Source organism: Orcinus orca, chromosome 10 (genome assembly GCF_937001465.1).
Source record: "Orcinus orca chromosome 10, mOrcOrc1.1, whole genome shotgun sequence".
Classification (NCBI taxonomy): domain Eukaryota; kingdom Metazoa; phylum Chordata; class Mammalia; order Artiodactyla; family Delphinidae; genus Orcinus; species Orcinus orca.
The window spans coordinates 35,598,522-35,613,799 of NC_064568.1; the positions used below are offsets into that span (position 1 = coordinate 35,598,522).

General features: G+C 45.3%; 1 protein-coding gene across 10 annotated transcripts in view; it reads left to right on the plus strand.

The window, feature by feature from the left end:
- The first annotated feature begins 3,495 nt into the window (after nucleotides 1-3,495).
- The window catches only part of RFT1 (RFT1 homolog), a 56,933-nt gene continuing 45,150 nt past the window's right edge, over nucleotides 3,496-15,278 (plus strand). For 9 of the 10 annotated variants that reach the window (XR_007479565.1, XR_004482319.2, XR_007479566.1 and 6 more), the window contains exons 1-6: nucleotides 3,496-3,632; nucleotides 6,938-7,023; nucleotides 9,088-9,204; nucleotides 10,341-10,530; nucleotides 11,107-11,208; nucleotides 14,834-14,971. Coding sequence is in view for 2 of the 10 variants with exons in the window: in XM_004267913.4 (XP_004267961.2) it covers nucleotides 3,570-3,632; nucleotides 6,938-7,023; nucleotides 9,088-9,204; nucleotides 10,341-10,530; nucleotides 11,107-11,208; nucleotides 14,834-14,971 (696 nt within the window). In the remaining 8 variants the exon portion in view is untranslated. Of the gene's footprint in view, nucleotides 3,633-5,654; nucleotides 5,724-6,937; nucleotides 7,024-9,087; nucleotides 9,205-10,340; nucleotides 10,531-11,106; nucleotides 11,209-14,833; nucleotides 14,972-15,278 lie in introns of all 10 variants that reach the window. The other variant, XM_033424604.2, reaches the window with a different exon arrangement.

Consider the following 15,278-nt stretch of genomic DNA (forward strand, 5'->3'; position numbering starts at 1 on the left):
AACCTTTTAAAATTATAAAAATTATCCTTAGGGCTTCCCTGGTGGTGCAGTGGTTGAGGGTCCGCCTGCCGATGCGGGGGGCGCGGGTTTGTGCCCCGGTCTGGGGGGATCCCGCATGCCGCAGAGCAGCTGGGCCCGTGGCCCATGGCCGCTGGACCTGCACGTCCAGAGCCTGTGCTCCGCAGCGGGAGAGGCCACAGCAGTGAGAGGCCCGCGTACAGCAAAAAAAAAAAAAAAAAAAAAAAATTATCCTTAGCTTGCAGGTGGTTTAAAACAGGCAATAGCCAGTGGGTCACAGCTCACCAGCCCTGTGCTTAGCCCTCCACACAGGAGTGTGCCAGGCCCTGTTGGTGTCAATACCTCTAACAGAGGCAAGGCCTTTGGAGAGGCTCAGCACAGGGGCGGGGGACGACTTCAAGCCCACTGCAGCTCAACCTCTGCAGCTCTCCTGGAGTCCTCATCTGTAATACCTACCTCATGAGTTGTTGAGAGGATGAAGAGGTTAGTACATGCATGTGCAGTGCTCACACGAGCACCTAACATGGAGTCAGTGGTCGGTGCTCACTGATTCTCATTACAGTTCCTTCTTTCCCACACACCCCTGCACCCAGCACGGCTCTGGGCACAAAGTGTCTGCTCAATCTCTCCTTGCTAAATCCTACCCTCCAGAATGAGAGAAAAGGGCCCCTGACTCCCTGCCCAGAAGCCCCTTAGGGTCTGTACCCTGGACTCCTGGGAGGCTTTGCACTTTGGACTTAGCTTGGAGCATTTCCCTTTGGCTTCTTTGCCCCCAGTGAAACGATTCCCTGGTCACTCCCAGACCAGCCCACCTGGATGCCTAGGGTTAGAGTATGTTGACGTGAATAGCTCTTGGGGACTTCCCTGGTGGTCCAGTGGTTAAGACCCTGTGATTCCAATGCGGGAGCATGGGTTCGATCCCTGGTCAGGAAACTAAGACCCCACATGTCATGCAGAGTGGACAAAAAAAAAAAAAAAAAAAAAAGGTTGGTTGCGCTCCAAGCAGTAGCTGTGGAGGAGGCAGCTGCTTGGCTGGGATAAAGGGAGCCAGAGCCCACCTCACCTGCCAGCCCAAGGTCGATGGGGGCAGGCAGGCAGCCCAGGTCAAGGCCTTGGGCATCTCAGCCCACAGGCTGAATACCTTGACCCTCCAGCATTTTGCTCTCCTCTCCAAGTGGTTGCCTAATTTGCTCTGCCTTCCGGAACAGCACCCCTCCCTCCCCATCTAAAAGTCTCTATTACCTTATCTTATTTCATTCTTTCATAGCACTTATCCCTATGTAAAATTTTATTATTTATTTACTAGGGGTTTTTTTTTTTTCAATCTTCCTCCCACTAGAATTTAAGCTCCTGAAGGGCCAGACTTTTGTCTACTATATTCCTTACGACTGCCATCACAGGGCAGATAATATCCCCTATTTAATAGCTGAGCGTATAGAGGTCACCTGGTTAGTGAGTAGCAGAATAAGGATTCAGGGCCAGGTCTGTCTGACAGTCAAAAGCTTACATTCTGAGCCCCTGCCATAAGACAGAGCTTGATTAATCTGGCAAGATGGGAGTGGGGGATGTGCATAGGCCTTGAACCCCATAGTCTGTTTTCAGCAGTAATAGCAGCAATAACAAGTCAGGAAGCATTCATGGGTGTCCTGGGGACTTTCTCTGCCACTGCTGCAGGAGGCAAAGCCAATGGACTTCATTCCTGCCTTATCAGAACTCATGGGATGTTTAGACATAGCCTAGTCTCTTCACTGCAAAGCAGACTGTGCTAAGAGCTATAAAGGGTTACAAAGTGCTTTACAGGTGCTGTCTTTTTTTTTTTAAAATAAATTTATTTATTTGTTTTTATTTTTGGCTCTGTTGGGTCTTCGTTGCTGTGTGCAGGCTTTCTCCAGTTGCGGCGAGCAGGGGCTACTCTTCACTGCAGTGCACAGGTCGCTCACTGTCATGGCTTCTCTTGTTGCAGAGCACAGGTTCTAGGCACACGGGCTTCAGTAGTTGTGGCAGGCGGGCTCAGTAGTTGTGGCTTAGTTGCTCCACGGCATGTGAGATCCTCCCAGGCCAGGGATCGAACCCGTGTCCCCTGCATTGGCAGGTGGATTCCTAACCACTGCACCACCAGGGAAGCCCTACAGGTGCTGCCTTAATCTGCTTAGGCTGCTGTAATAGAATACCATACGCTGGGTGGCTTAAACAACAGGAATTTATTTCTTGCAGTCCTGAAGGCTGGGAAGTCCAAGATAAAGTGGCCAATTCCGTTCTTGTTGAGAGCCTTCTTCCTGGTTTGCAGCCAGCTGCCTTCTTACTGTATCCTCACATGGCAGGGAGAGAGTTCATCTCTCTCGTCTCTTCTTGTAAGGTCACTAACCCCATTCTTGAGGGCTCCACTCTCATGACCTAATTACCTCCCAAAGGTCCCACCTCCAATTACCACCACATTGGAAATTAGGGCTTCAACATATGAATTTGGGGAGGACACGAACGTTCAGTCCATAGCAGGTGCTGTTATACTCACAAGTCAGAACACTGGGGCCTGGGAGGGTAGGCAGTGCCATTTGGAAAGGAAGGCACTTTGGGCAGAGATGGCAGCAGAGCAAAGGCCAATTTGGGCCTGTTTGAGGAAATGTAAGGGATCCAAATGGCGAGAGCCTAGAATGTGCTGTGAAAGGGCAGTGAGAGTGTGAAAGGTGGTTGAAAGGTAGGTTGGGGTCAAATCACCGAGTGCCTAAAAGAGACAGATGGGGCTTCCTATGACCCGCATAGCAGATGATAGGAGCATGGACAGAACAACAGCTGACTGTGTCGGGCACTTTACATTTTATGAAGCTCTTTCCTACCATTCTTCTGCTCTGTCCTCACAATTGGTGGCATGCAGACAAGGGAGGCAAGTTTAGGATCAGGAGCCTGGGGTCCACTCCACCTAGGTACAAGTTATGTATACATGAACAAGTTACTTCACGTCTCCATGTCTCACTTTACTCATCTCTGACAACAGGTCCCAATTTTCAACGCTTGAGAAAGGATTACACAAAACCGCACATATGAAGATGCTGTATTTAACTTCTGGTCCTCAGTTCTTTCGTTGTAAAATTGGGACAATCCTGTCTAGTCTATTTCTGGGGACCGTGTCCGTGATTTTGTAAGCAAAGGCCAAATGGCAAAAATCTTATTACGGAGGTCAGTGAATAGTTTGTTCCTTTAGACAGATGAGGCCAGGGAAGTGAGTGTTTCTTGGTTGGTGGCCTGGGTGCCTCAGAGAAGGGGCTTTGGCTACTTTAATAGAGCCTCTTAGTATGGTCACAGTATTTAACTCATTTGGAACAGGGAGGCATAGGCACACAAACCACGCGTTCTCTCAAACGGGAAAGGCGATGCGGCGCAACCACGCTGACTCATCCGAACCCGGTCCACTTAAAGGGCCAGATCTTCCCGTGTCCCGCCTCCGCCCTACAAAATCGCCAATCAGCGAACGAGCCGCTCCGTGACGCTATCTTCTTGCGACAAAGCCGGCCGTCTGAGGCGTTTACTGGTGACGGTCCCCGGGCGCTGAGGCTATGAGCCCCCGGGAGGTGCTGGGCCAGGCGGCTCGGCTGGCCTCCTCTGGTCTCCTCCTGCAGGTACTCTGCCGGGCCGTTCCCCAGCCGGGACTCACGGGGAGGTGGCCCTGGGGCCCTTGAGAGCCCATCCCGGGGCAGACCCAGCCCTGGCGTGGACCCCGCTACTACTGAGGGCTTCCGCGAGAGGCGGTGGCGGCGGCGGCGGCCGAGAGGGGACACCTGGGCCCGGAGCTGGGAGCCTGCGTCCAGAATCCTGGCTGGGAGACTGCAAACAAACCACTTTCCTTTTGAGCATTATTTATCCCATATGGCAGTAGGGGAAGGTTAGATCAGGTGGCAGGGGTGCCTCTGGTGCTCTAGAATCTCACGTATTTTTAAGGCAAGGGTTTATTTTTTCCATGTCCCACTCCTTACCCTCAAACACTTTTTTCAAACTCTGATTCCCACTGAGTTCAGAGAGACAATATGGCATGGCGAAGAACAGGGACCTGGGCTCAGACAGGCCTGGACTGGAATCTTGGTTCTACCATGTCCTTGTTGCATGACCCAGGACAAGTGACTTCACCTGCTAAGCCTCAGCTCCTCCTCAGAAAATGGGGGTAATAAGAGTACCTAGCTCATAAGGTTGCTGTGAAGCTAGGTTGGGGTTATTCGGATAATTGCACTTAACAGTAGTATGCTCTGGCTCTTAGTATGCACTCTTCCTTAAGGCAGTGTGACCTTGGACAAGTCACTTTCCCTTCTTGGCCCAAATTTTCACGTCAGATATGGTGCATGCCAGTTGATCCAAATGGTATTGTAAAGATTCTTTTAACCCTAGAACCTGGTCATTCTAAGTCATGTGGCTCAGTTTCTCTGTGTCCCGCTCTTGACGCGTTCAACCTTTCCTCACAAAAGTCCTGAATCTACCTTTCCCCTTGTTTTAGAGAGGCAGCATTTCACATAGAGGTTAGGAGAAAGCACCAGGCAGACTAGGGCTCAAGTTTGGGCCTTGCCACTTGCTAGATGCCTGCACTTGGGGAAAATCTCTTGACTTCTACAATCATCAGTTTCCTCATCTTAAATGAGAACAATAATGCAACCTCATAATGTCATTAGGGAGATTAGGTGAAATGCCTAAGTGCCTGGTATAAGTACTTAATAAATGTTAGCTAGTTTTATTATGGTAATATGAATTTTGAAAATGGTCACTGTAGGGGTGAAATGAGCCAATCTATGTAAGGCATGTAGAAGAATTCCTTGCACAAGATATGCACTTAATAAACATTAGCTAGTCATCTAACGCTAAATTAGGTGAACCCTAAGTTACTTAATTGTGTTTTTTTTTTCTATTTCACAACATTAATAACTGTTTGAATTCAGTGCTTTAGCCACAGTGTTGATTGTTCAACCTTTGATGATACCTTACTACTGAGATTAGCTTCATTAAAAGAAAACAAGTCATAGCAGAAAACACACTAGACTAGGAGTCGGGTGGCCTTACCCATAAGGTCATGCTGGGTCATTTGCTTGCCATGTGGGCAAATCCCTTTGCTCCGAGTTTACTTGCTTCCCATGCATTCACCAGGTTGCTTTTAGGGGTCAGGTAATTAACAGATGTGAAAGGGCTTTTTTTTTTTTTTAAACTGTTAAGTCCTTTACAAAGTTAAATGAAGACTGTGTTGCTAATAAGGGCCACTATACGGAGCAAATACTGGGGAGTGTGAGCAACCTCATAGCTTCATTAGCTCAAACCTTTATTCAAACCAATTAGGAGATATGGATATAGCCTAAGACATTAAGTTTCTTAGTGATAACTTTGAAGTTAACATAAATGTGTGCATGTGGTTTTTTTTTTAAATAGCTATAATCTTTAGGTTTCTTGGAGTGTTTTAATTCAGTCTTGTGTGCTTTCTCAAATTACAATGCAGACACTTGAGGTAGCTTTGCAATTACATTGTGTTCTGAAAGAATTTAAGAGCTTATTCTCTGTAACTCTGAGCCAGCCATAGTGTATTAATGCCTTTCATTTGTATGCATTTTTCAAAAATGCTTTCACTTCCACGATGTTTTTTGATCCTTGTCATCAACTCTCTGTGATAGGTAGCCTCACTTGACAGGGATGAAAACTGAGGCTTACAGAATTTAGAAGATGATGGGTTTAGCTAAATGGTGAGTTGAGACTCTCAGCTGAGTACTTTTTCCGTTAAGAGCTACATGAATTGGCTTCAAATCTCTAAAATTGAATACAGAATTTGGTGTCTACGTACCCGCATGTTTCTAAGGAGAGGCTACCAAGCTTTCATCAGGCTTTGAAAAGATCACCTTTGACTCCATAAAGGTTAACACTGTGATACCTTGGCTTTGGAGACCTTGCCGCTCTGTGACACTTCAGGGACAGTGTTAGACTGCAATCTCCCTTTCTGGTCATACCTTCCCCCGGAGATTTTCAGACCACTGTGGTCCATTGGCATAGTTTGATTGAATTTTCCAGATTACAACTGTTCACGTGTAACTCTGAGAGTGCTTGACACAGAAGTGATCTGTCATTTGCTCTGGAGTGCCCTTGAGTTACATCTGTGTTGCTGCCAGGATGCAGAGGGGGTGTCACTTAGTGAGGCTTGCACCCCAGCCATCATCCCCATTTGGCAGCCTCACTTAATTGCAACCTGTTTTTCTCTGTCTCATGGGAAGAATTCTTTGTTCAGGTGGTTTTCTTGAATTCACAGGCTTGAAAGTCTCAGGATATATCCTTTTCAAAAGGTGATAGCTAGACTCTGTTTTCCTTTCCCCTCTATTTTATAGTATCTTATTGCAGTTGTTTGAAAGGTATTTCAGTTCCTCTCTGGAAAGTGGCAAATATTCAGTAAATAAACATAGCCTTTTCTGTTTTCTAATTGAGAAACCGAAGTTCAAAGAGATTAAATGTCATTGTCGGATCCTTAGATATAACTAGGCAAAGAAGGAGAAGTTAGATTCCGTGATTCCTGGTAAATCTGCTATATTCTGCAGACTCCCACTTGCTAACAGGCTGGAGGGAGGGCCAGTGTGAAGCACTAACTAGAATTCCCTTTCTGCTCCCTAGAATTCCATTTCTGCTTTCTGCCTGACTGAACTTGAAGAAATTCAGTGAATCTGTCAGGGCCTCCCTCTTCTAATCAGTAAATTAGGGAGACTTCCACATGCCTTCTTGGGCTCTTTGACCATTGCATGAGAGTGCCGAGAGACCCCAAGGAATGAGATTTCAGAAGCAGTTAAAGAGAAACTCTCTGGCGAAGCTGCTGTATGTCGTTACATTAAGAAGAGCAGCCATCTTGTGTTCTTTTCAGCAAAGTAAATCTTCCCAATATAATTTATTCTTATCTATTTTTTTTCTTTTTCTGTAGGTGTTGTTTCGATTGATCACCTTTGTCTTAAATGCATTTATTCTTCGCTTCCTGTCAAAGGAAATCGTTGGCATAGTGAATGTCAGGTAAGAAGGGGTGTACCCTGGCATTGTCCACAACTCACATCCCTAGTCGGGTTTTCTTCAAATTCTGTACCTGTGTGTCACCCTTGGATTTTAGAAGCATGGACCTTTACCAGAAGCAGAGTGTTTCAGCAGTGGGCTGAAGAGAAGCATTAGGCGATGTTGCTTTTAATGGACCCATGGTGTGTTTTCCATTAGCAGCCTCCAAATACACATTTCTCTGCCCGCTCTTCCGCTGTACCTTAGAACCCAGGAGAGGAGTGGGAGTAATTCACTGCAAACTCCAACTCAGGTATAATCCTGTGTTCTCGTCCTGCTGACAGCAAAGGAAGCAGGAATTCTGCACATCGTGAGGATGTGCTTTGTAATTGCAGGGCTGGAACAGCCCCTTCCTTCCCTCCTCGGTGAATTTTATAATTGGAAAGTGACAGTGGGATGAGAGCTGTGTCCTTGTCATTAGTTCCTTGGAAGCTCTTAGAAAGCCAACTTGCTTTGTCTTTTAGATTCTGCTTCTTCTACTCTCCTCCTGTCTGTTTAAGGACACCCACACATATTCTGTCTTCACAAATGACACAAAAGTATATGAAGTGATGTGAGTGCTCAGTATAGCTCAGCTTCCCACGTGTGTCTTCATGTCCTAGTAAACAAGACATTATGTTCCAGACAGCATTTCACATCTAATATTTACCGAACATACGCTCTTGGCTCTGTTCTCAGAGTTTAGAGAAGGGTCTCAAACTTTGATGGGCAAAGGAATCATCTGGAGAGCTTTGCAATTGGTAGGACTGAGGAGGTGCCCGGGAATCTGCACTTTGACAAGTTTTTCAGGTGATTTTGAAATAGGGACCATACTTTAAGAAATGCTCTTTTTGGAACTTCCCTGGTGGCGCAGTGGTTAAGAATTCGCCTGCCAATGCAGGGGACACGGGTTCGATCCCTGGTCTGGGAAGATCCCACGTGCCACGGAGCAACAAAGCCCATGTGCCACAACCACTGAGCCTGCACTCTAGAGCCTGCAAGCCACAAGTACTGAGCCCACGTGCCACAACTACTGAAGCCCACCCGCCCTGGAGCTGTGCTCCACAGCAAGAGAAGCCCCTGCAATGAGAAGCCCGCGCACCACAACGAAGAGTAGCCCCAGCTGCCACAATTAGAGAAAGCCTGCACTCAGCAACGGAGACCCAACACAGCCAAAAATAAATAAATAAATAAATTTATTTAAAAAAAAAAAGAAATGTTCTTGTAAAAGCAGGAAGGAAGAGGGCCAAGGCCTCTTAGGTACTCAGACTTTAAAGCAGTTTGGGCCGCTCCCCACTGGCCTCTCCCAGATTTGCAGATCCCTGCATTGACAGCCCTTGTCTGGCCTGTCCACCTGCTTAACATATAGTTCAGTCTCATTGGGACAGAAGCACTGGGTCACAGAATGGTCCCTGGACAACCTCAGGTACCTTAGCCCTGGGCCATCCTCATTCTAGCTTCATCCAATCAACTGCCTGTTGAGGAAGGGGAACTGTAGCTACTCTTTGCTAAGGTGCAGGAGGGTCCACCTAGGTAAGCCCACAAGGAGGAATGTGGGCAAGCCTTGCCCATCTGGGTTGCAGCGGCCCCAGTAGTGGTTGCCAGCCTCATTGCCTGTGCTGAGATTCTCTACTCAATAGAGCCTCAGCTTCTTTCATAGGGGTCATTAGGTCACCAGTCTCAGGGTGGCCAAGAGGCCCTCTTGCTGTGTGTGGTCATATCTTGTCCTTTTTTCCTCCTTATGGTCAGAGCCACACCTCTGTATAGGCACAAAGGCTGCAGTCTTTGGGGGCCTCTGTGGCAGTTTCTGTCCTAGGCATAACTCTTACAGGCACACACTCATATGTCCCTTGTTTGGTTCCTAACTCTCCTATTGTATGGATCAGATTAGCTGGGGAGGGGGCTTCTGTAAGAAACCATTGCCCCCCACCAATCACCACCAGTGATTTATGACCAAGACTTTTCCTCCTCCTGATTGCTAGCAAAATCCCAGAAGTTGTCTCTGTGAAAAAACTAGACATCATGTTGATTGCTGCTTTTCCTTTACAGGCTAACACTGCTTTACTCTACCACCATCTTCCTGGCCAGAGAGGCCTTCCGCAGAGCATGTCTGAGTGGCAGCACCCAGCGGGACTGGAGCCAGACCCTCAACCTCCTGTGGCTAACGTGAGTCGTGCTTTGGCCAGAGACGGTTTCATGGAGGCAAGCGTGAGAAATTAAACAGCAACACTTGCCTAAAGCTGAATAGTTTCCAGCTTGGGTTTTGCAGTGGGCTTCTGGGCCCTTGGCGTGGGACAGGAAGGGGAGAACATCTGTGTGAAGTAGCATCCCTGGCTGTTTTCTCTCCAGATGGCCAGGAGCCAGGAGGAAGCTCTGGGTAGGGGTTTCTGTGCCACGTTTCTAACCCCACTCCTACCCTCTTTGGAGGCTGTTTCTGCTATTTTGATTCCCACTGGGCCTGTGCCATCTTTTTTATTCCTAACCTTTTTCCTTAGAGTGTTTTCTGCGCTTTTAACAGCCACTTATTATTTTTTGAAAGCCTTTTAAGGGTTTCTTTGTATCTCTCCTCAATTTTGTTATGTTGATTTCAGTTCTGAGCCTTTTAGAATATTCTTGAGGACCAAGTACATCAGCTAAAAATTGTAATGGCTTTTCTGCAGTTCGATCCCTGCCAGGAGGGCTAGTGATTAAAATGCTTTCCCAGTCCTGCCCTTGCATAACTCCTTATTACCTCATGGAGATGACTGTCATAAGGGCCGGTAGGTGTTTATTTTATTAGAGGAATGACTGTTAGCGACCCAGTCATATTGAAGTGCTCTCTGGTCACACCTAAAGGGATACTGTGCACTGGACTACCAGTTATTTCAGGTACAAGGACCAGCTGTATACCGTCCTTCAGTTATTCTAGTGCAAACAGCAGGCACTTCTGGGAGTTTTACTTACGAGTCATCGTAACACAGTGGATAGGAGTGCAGGCTTTGGAGTTAGATCAGGATTGGGTCCTACTTCTGCCCTGAATAGCTGTCTGTGACCTTGGCCAAATTACCCAATGCTTGTCAGCCTTAGTTTCCTCATCTTTTAAATGGGGGTAATGACAGAGTATCATTGTGAGGAGTCAGTGAGATAAAGGGGGTGAATCATATGCCTGGCATGTAGTAAGTGCCTGAATAAGTGGTAGCTATTTTTTTTTTTTGGTAGCTATTTTTATTATGACTATATTTCTTTTCTGTTCAATGTTACTATTTTAATATATTTTTATTTTTATATTTAGCATATTAAGAGACATTTTTTCCGTTTTCTAGAGTCCCTTTGGGTGTGTTTTGGTCCGTGTTCCTGGGGTGGGCCTGGCTACAGTTGCTCGCAGTGCCCGATCCTGACGTCATCCCCCACTATGGAACTGGAGTGGTGTTGTTTGGGTTCTCGGCAGTGGTGGAACTTCTGGGAGAGCCCTTCTGGGTCTTGGCACAAGCACATATGTTTGTCAAGCTTAAGGTCAGTGTGCCTTCTGCTGTGAATGAGAAATGAGAAGAATAGGAGAAAGAGTGGTGTTTAAAAAATGCTTTTATAGGAGAGAATGGTCTTTTCAGATTTGCATCTAAAAAAATATTTGGAAAAAGGTAACATGATCAGTTCAGTTCATTCACTTGAGATTTGTCAGATGAGTTTGGTTGAAGTTTACCTCTGCTACACTATTAATGAAGAACAGGTTTTGTTAATAGCGAAGTTATTAGTGTAAATAAGAATTTAAAAGGACGTTTTTCAGATTTTTCTAGTGATTCTATTTAGTTGTATACGGATATTAGCTTTTCATCTTTTAAAATATATTATTTGATACATACAAAAGAATATAGTGTGTAACATATATGTAAATCTTAAAGCATGATAATATACTGAAGGTCCATGAACCTACCACCCAACCTAAGAAGTAGAATATTATTAATACTGTGTCCAACCATATGCCCCACCCCTACCACCAGGGTAACCACTATCCCAGATTTTCTGGGATTCCTTTGCATCTTTAGTTTTTAATAATGTTTGTAAAGTGTACCCTTTACCATGAGTTTGCAGGTGATTGCTGAGAGCCTGTCAGTAATCCTCAAGAGCGTCCTGACAGCTTTTCTCGTGGTGTGTTTGCCTCACTGGGGACTGTATATTTTCTCTTTGGCCCAGGTAAGAGTTATGACTTTTAACTTTTGTATAATCTGTTTCTCCATCTGGTTTTTACTTCTTGTTTCTGTTACTCAGTGATTTACATTTACAGTATTCATGCATGTGGAGAAGGCTGGAAGCTCTAGAAAGGTGGTCTTGGCACTGCTTCTCCTCTGGCTGCCATGTCCATCCTGCTGCATACACTGACACCACTGGTGTTTGTGGGGACCTGGTGAGGGCCACATCCGGCCTTGTTGTCAGACATAAAAACTCCTTTAGACATTCTGTGGGCAAGCCCAGCCCGTATCCAACTGATCTTTGATTGTCTGACAATCCTATGGAGGAGAGAAAAAGCAGTAAGGGGGTGGAGTGGGAATCAAATTACATGTGTGTTATTTTCCCTGGATTTCAATCAATTGTTTTCAGAATAGCAGGAAACTCTGCCAAGCCTGTTTTAAACTTAGATTGAAATCTCTCATAATTCCGAGGGTGTGAATCTAGTCATAGGAGGTACGTTTTCATTTTTAGCAATTTTGGCTTCAATTCCATCTCATTTTCTAGTTCTAGTTCATATTTCTAGTTCTATTAAAAATGTAACTACAGTACTAATGCTAATTTAAAAACTGAAAAAGATCATATAGTTATCAGACCATCTCATAGTACAAACTACTTTGTAATTTTTCTTAATGTATTGGAAGACAAGTTAAAATTCTTAGTAATGATTTATGTGAAAATGTTTCCCATGTCCTAGGCAAAAAGTACAAATATTTCTGCGAAACATAGAAGAGCTAGATTTAAAATTATAGATTAAGAATGAGGGGCTTCCCTGGTGGCGCAGTGGTTGAGAGTCCACCTGCCAATGCAGGGGACACGGGTTCATGCCCCGGTCCGGGAAGATCCCACATGCCGTGGAGCGGCTGGGCCCGTGAGCCATGGCCGCTGAGCCCACACGTCTGGAGCCTGTGCTCCGCAACGGGAGAGGCCACAACAGTGAGAGGCCCGCGTACCGCAAAAAAAAAAAAAAAAAAAAGAATGAGAATTGCTTCCTAAAAGTAGCTTGCTACAATTGCATATTTTAGAGAAGTTATCTCTGATTATTTTTGCCATGTTTTATTAGATCTAGAACTACAGTTCTCAACATTCATCATTGTTTGTGATGGACTCTCCCTAATAGGATAGGAGGGCAGTAGAGATGCCCAGTTATTGGTTGACTCTTCTTGGGAAAGTTACTTGCATTATGACTTTCTCATTGTCATAGTTCCCACCCAGGATACGTCATAGATCATAGGTCAGCTAGGCCAATTCTGAGTTTATTGACATCCTTATTATAAGATTTCTGAGAGCACTTCTCTGGTATATTCTCTGTCAGTCTCTGTGGGAGAGGTCTAAGAGCCAACAGCACCTCATATCAGCAGGTGAGCCCCACCTATGGTGCTGGGATTCCCCTTTCTCCAACCTGCCTCCAGGTTCCTCCTTGAACTGGCCCCTCTCCCCATGGCATCATAGCTCAAATAAAAGAGTCACTGTAGAATATATAAAGAAATCCTACAACTCAACAACAAAAAGACAAACCATCCCAAAAGTGGGTCAAGGACTTGAATAGACATTTTTCCAAAGAAGATACACAAATAAATAGCCAATAAGCACATGAAAAGATGCTCAACATCATTAGTCATTAGGCAAATGTAAATCAAAACCGCAATGAGATACCATTTTACAGCAGTTAGGATGGCAAGTATCAAAAAGATAGAAAATAACAAACACTGGTGAAGATATGGAGAAATTGGAACACTCATACATTGCTGGTGGGAATGTAATATGGTGCAGCTGCTGTGGAAAACAATTTGGCAGTTCCTCAAAAAGTTAAATGTAGAAGTGCCATATGATCCAGCAATTCCACTCCTAGGTATATACCCAAAAGAACTGAAGATGGGTGTTCAAACAAAATTTTGTACATGGATGTTCATAGTAATACTATTCACAATAGCCAAAAGGTGGAAACAACCCAAATGTTCATCCGTTGATGAATGGATAAACACAATGTGGTATATCTATACAATAGAATATTATTCAGCATAAAAATGAAATACTGATACGTGCTACAACATGGATGAACCTTGAAAACATGATACTAAGTGAAAGAAGCCAGACGCAAAAGGCCGCCTATTATATGTTTCCATTAATATGCAATGTCCAGAATAGGTGAGTCTGTAGAGACAGAAAGCAGATTAGTGGTTGCCAGGGGCTGGGAGAATGGAGAGGGACTGCTTAATGGGTCCAGAATTGCCTTTTGGAGTAATGAAAAATGTTCTGGAATTAGATAATGGTGGTTATTGTACAACATTGTGAATGTAGTAAAAGCCACTGCCATTATATGCTTTAAAATGGTTAAAATGGTCAATTTATGTGAATATTTCCTCAATTAGAAAAAGGGGAAGGGATCATGTAGTTAGGATACTCTGTAAAGAGGTTGTTGCTCTTCCCCAGGCTCTGGTCAGCAGGAAGATGGAGAGAGGCAGGGAAGGGGGCTAGAAAAGCGTGCTTGTTACAGAGGATGTTGGCATCAGGTGGTGTGGCTCCCCACAGCGCTGCTTGTGTCTTAAAGGGTTTGAGGCGTGAAAGAAGGAGAGTAGATGGCAAGTCTGTCCTCAGGCATGGATGGGCGTGGAGAGCAGAGGAGCCTACACCTGCTAAACCCAGACTCCTCTTAGTGCGTTTACTAAAGGAGCAGCCTTGGTGTTTCCAGATTGAAAGTGGGGCCTGGAGGTCCCAGTACTTCTTAAGCTAGTGTGCACTGTTCTCAGGGGCAGAGGGGATAAGGGAGCTTACGAAAAGGGGCTCTTGCGTTTTTTTTTTCCCTGCGATGCCACGCAGCTTGTGGCATCTTATTGTAGTTCCCTGACCAGGGGTCGAACCTGGGTGCCCGGCATTGGAAGTGCAGAGTCCTGACCACTGGACTGCTAGGGAATTCCTGAAAAGGGTCTCTTTGGATACTCCTCCCCAACCTGCAGACAAAACCCCAGGCTGCTGCTCATGGCCAGAAGACATCTTTTTGTCCTAGATGGGAAGAGGAAGGGGTGGAGCCTCTTAGCACCCTGTCCCTCCCCATCCTGTAGTAGCTCTTGCCCTACCCATGCACTAGGCAGAAAGGAGAGCCAGCAGCTCAATTCTGCTTTTTAATCATAGTGTCACAGGTTTCTGGGGTTCATGGAAAACCCCCAGCCCTAGATGATGGACAAGTCCCTGGATACTAGCACAGCCGGAACACATGGATTCTCAAGGTGTACTGTCTAGTTGGGAGAGCCATCCCTTTGTCCAAATACGAATCTTCGGAGAATGTATCTGACATTGCTGTGGTGGTTGTCCTAGTGGATGTCTGTCACGGAACTTATGTTCTGCCTGCCTGGAAGAACTTCTGTTCTCCCAGTCAGGTGAAGTGTGACACTTTCCCTAGAGATGCTGCAGTGGAGCTGGGTCATACTCAGTAGTGCTGTTTTCCAGAGGGTGAGACATTGCTCCATAGAAAGTACAGTTAATTAAGACAGTTCTATTTCTTGACTGGCCTTTGAGGTCAGATCTATAGTTGTATCTTAATTATGCTTACATTAAAACAGTGTAATTTAAACCCATTATTTTCTTTTTTCAGCTTTTCTATACTGCAGTTCTGGTGCTCTGCTATGTTATTTATTTCACAAAGTTACTGGGCTCCCCAGAATCAGCCAAGCAACAAGTTCTTCCTGTCTCCAGAATGACAGATCTGTTACCCACTATTACGAGAAGTAGAGTAAGTAATGTATTTTGTCTGTTATCATTTTAATCACAGATGCTAGTTATCCTTGAGGGAAAGAAATGACAACTTTATTGCTTATTGTTAAAATAATAAAGATAATTTGATAACTCATGTCTATGGAGTGCTTGTTATGTGCTCAGCCAGGGTTTCTAAATCTTGTCACTATTGACAGTTTGGGCCAGATAATTTTTGTTGTGGGAGCTGTCCTTTGCATTGTAGGATGTTTAGCAGCGTTCTTGATCTTTACCCACTAGATACCAGGAGGTACCACCCCCAAGTTGTAACAACCAAAAATATCTCT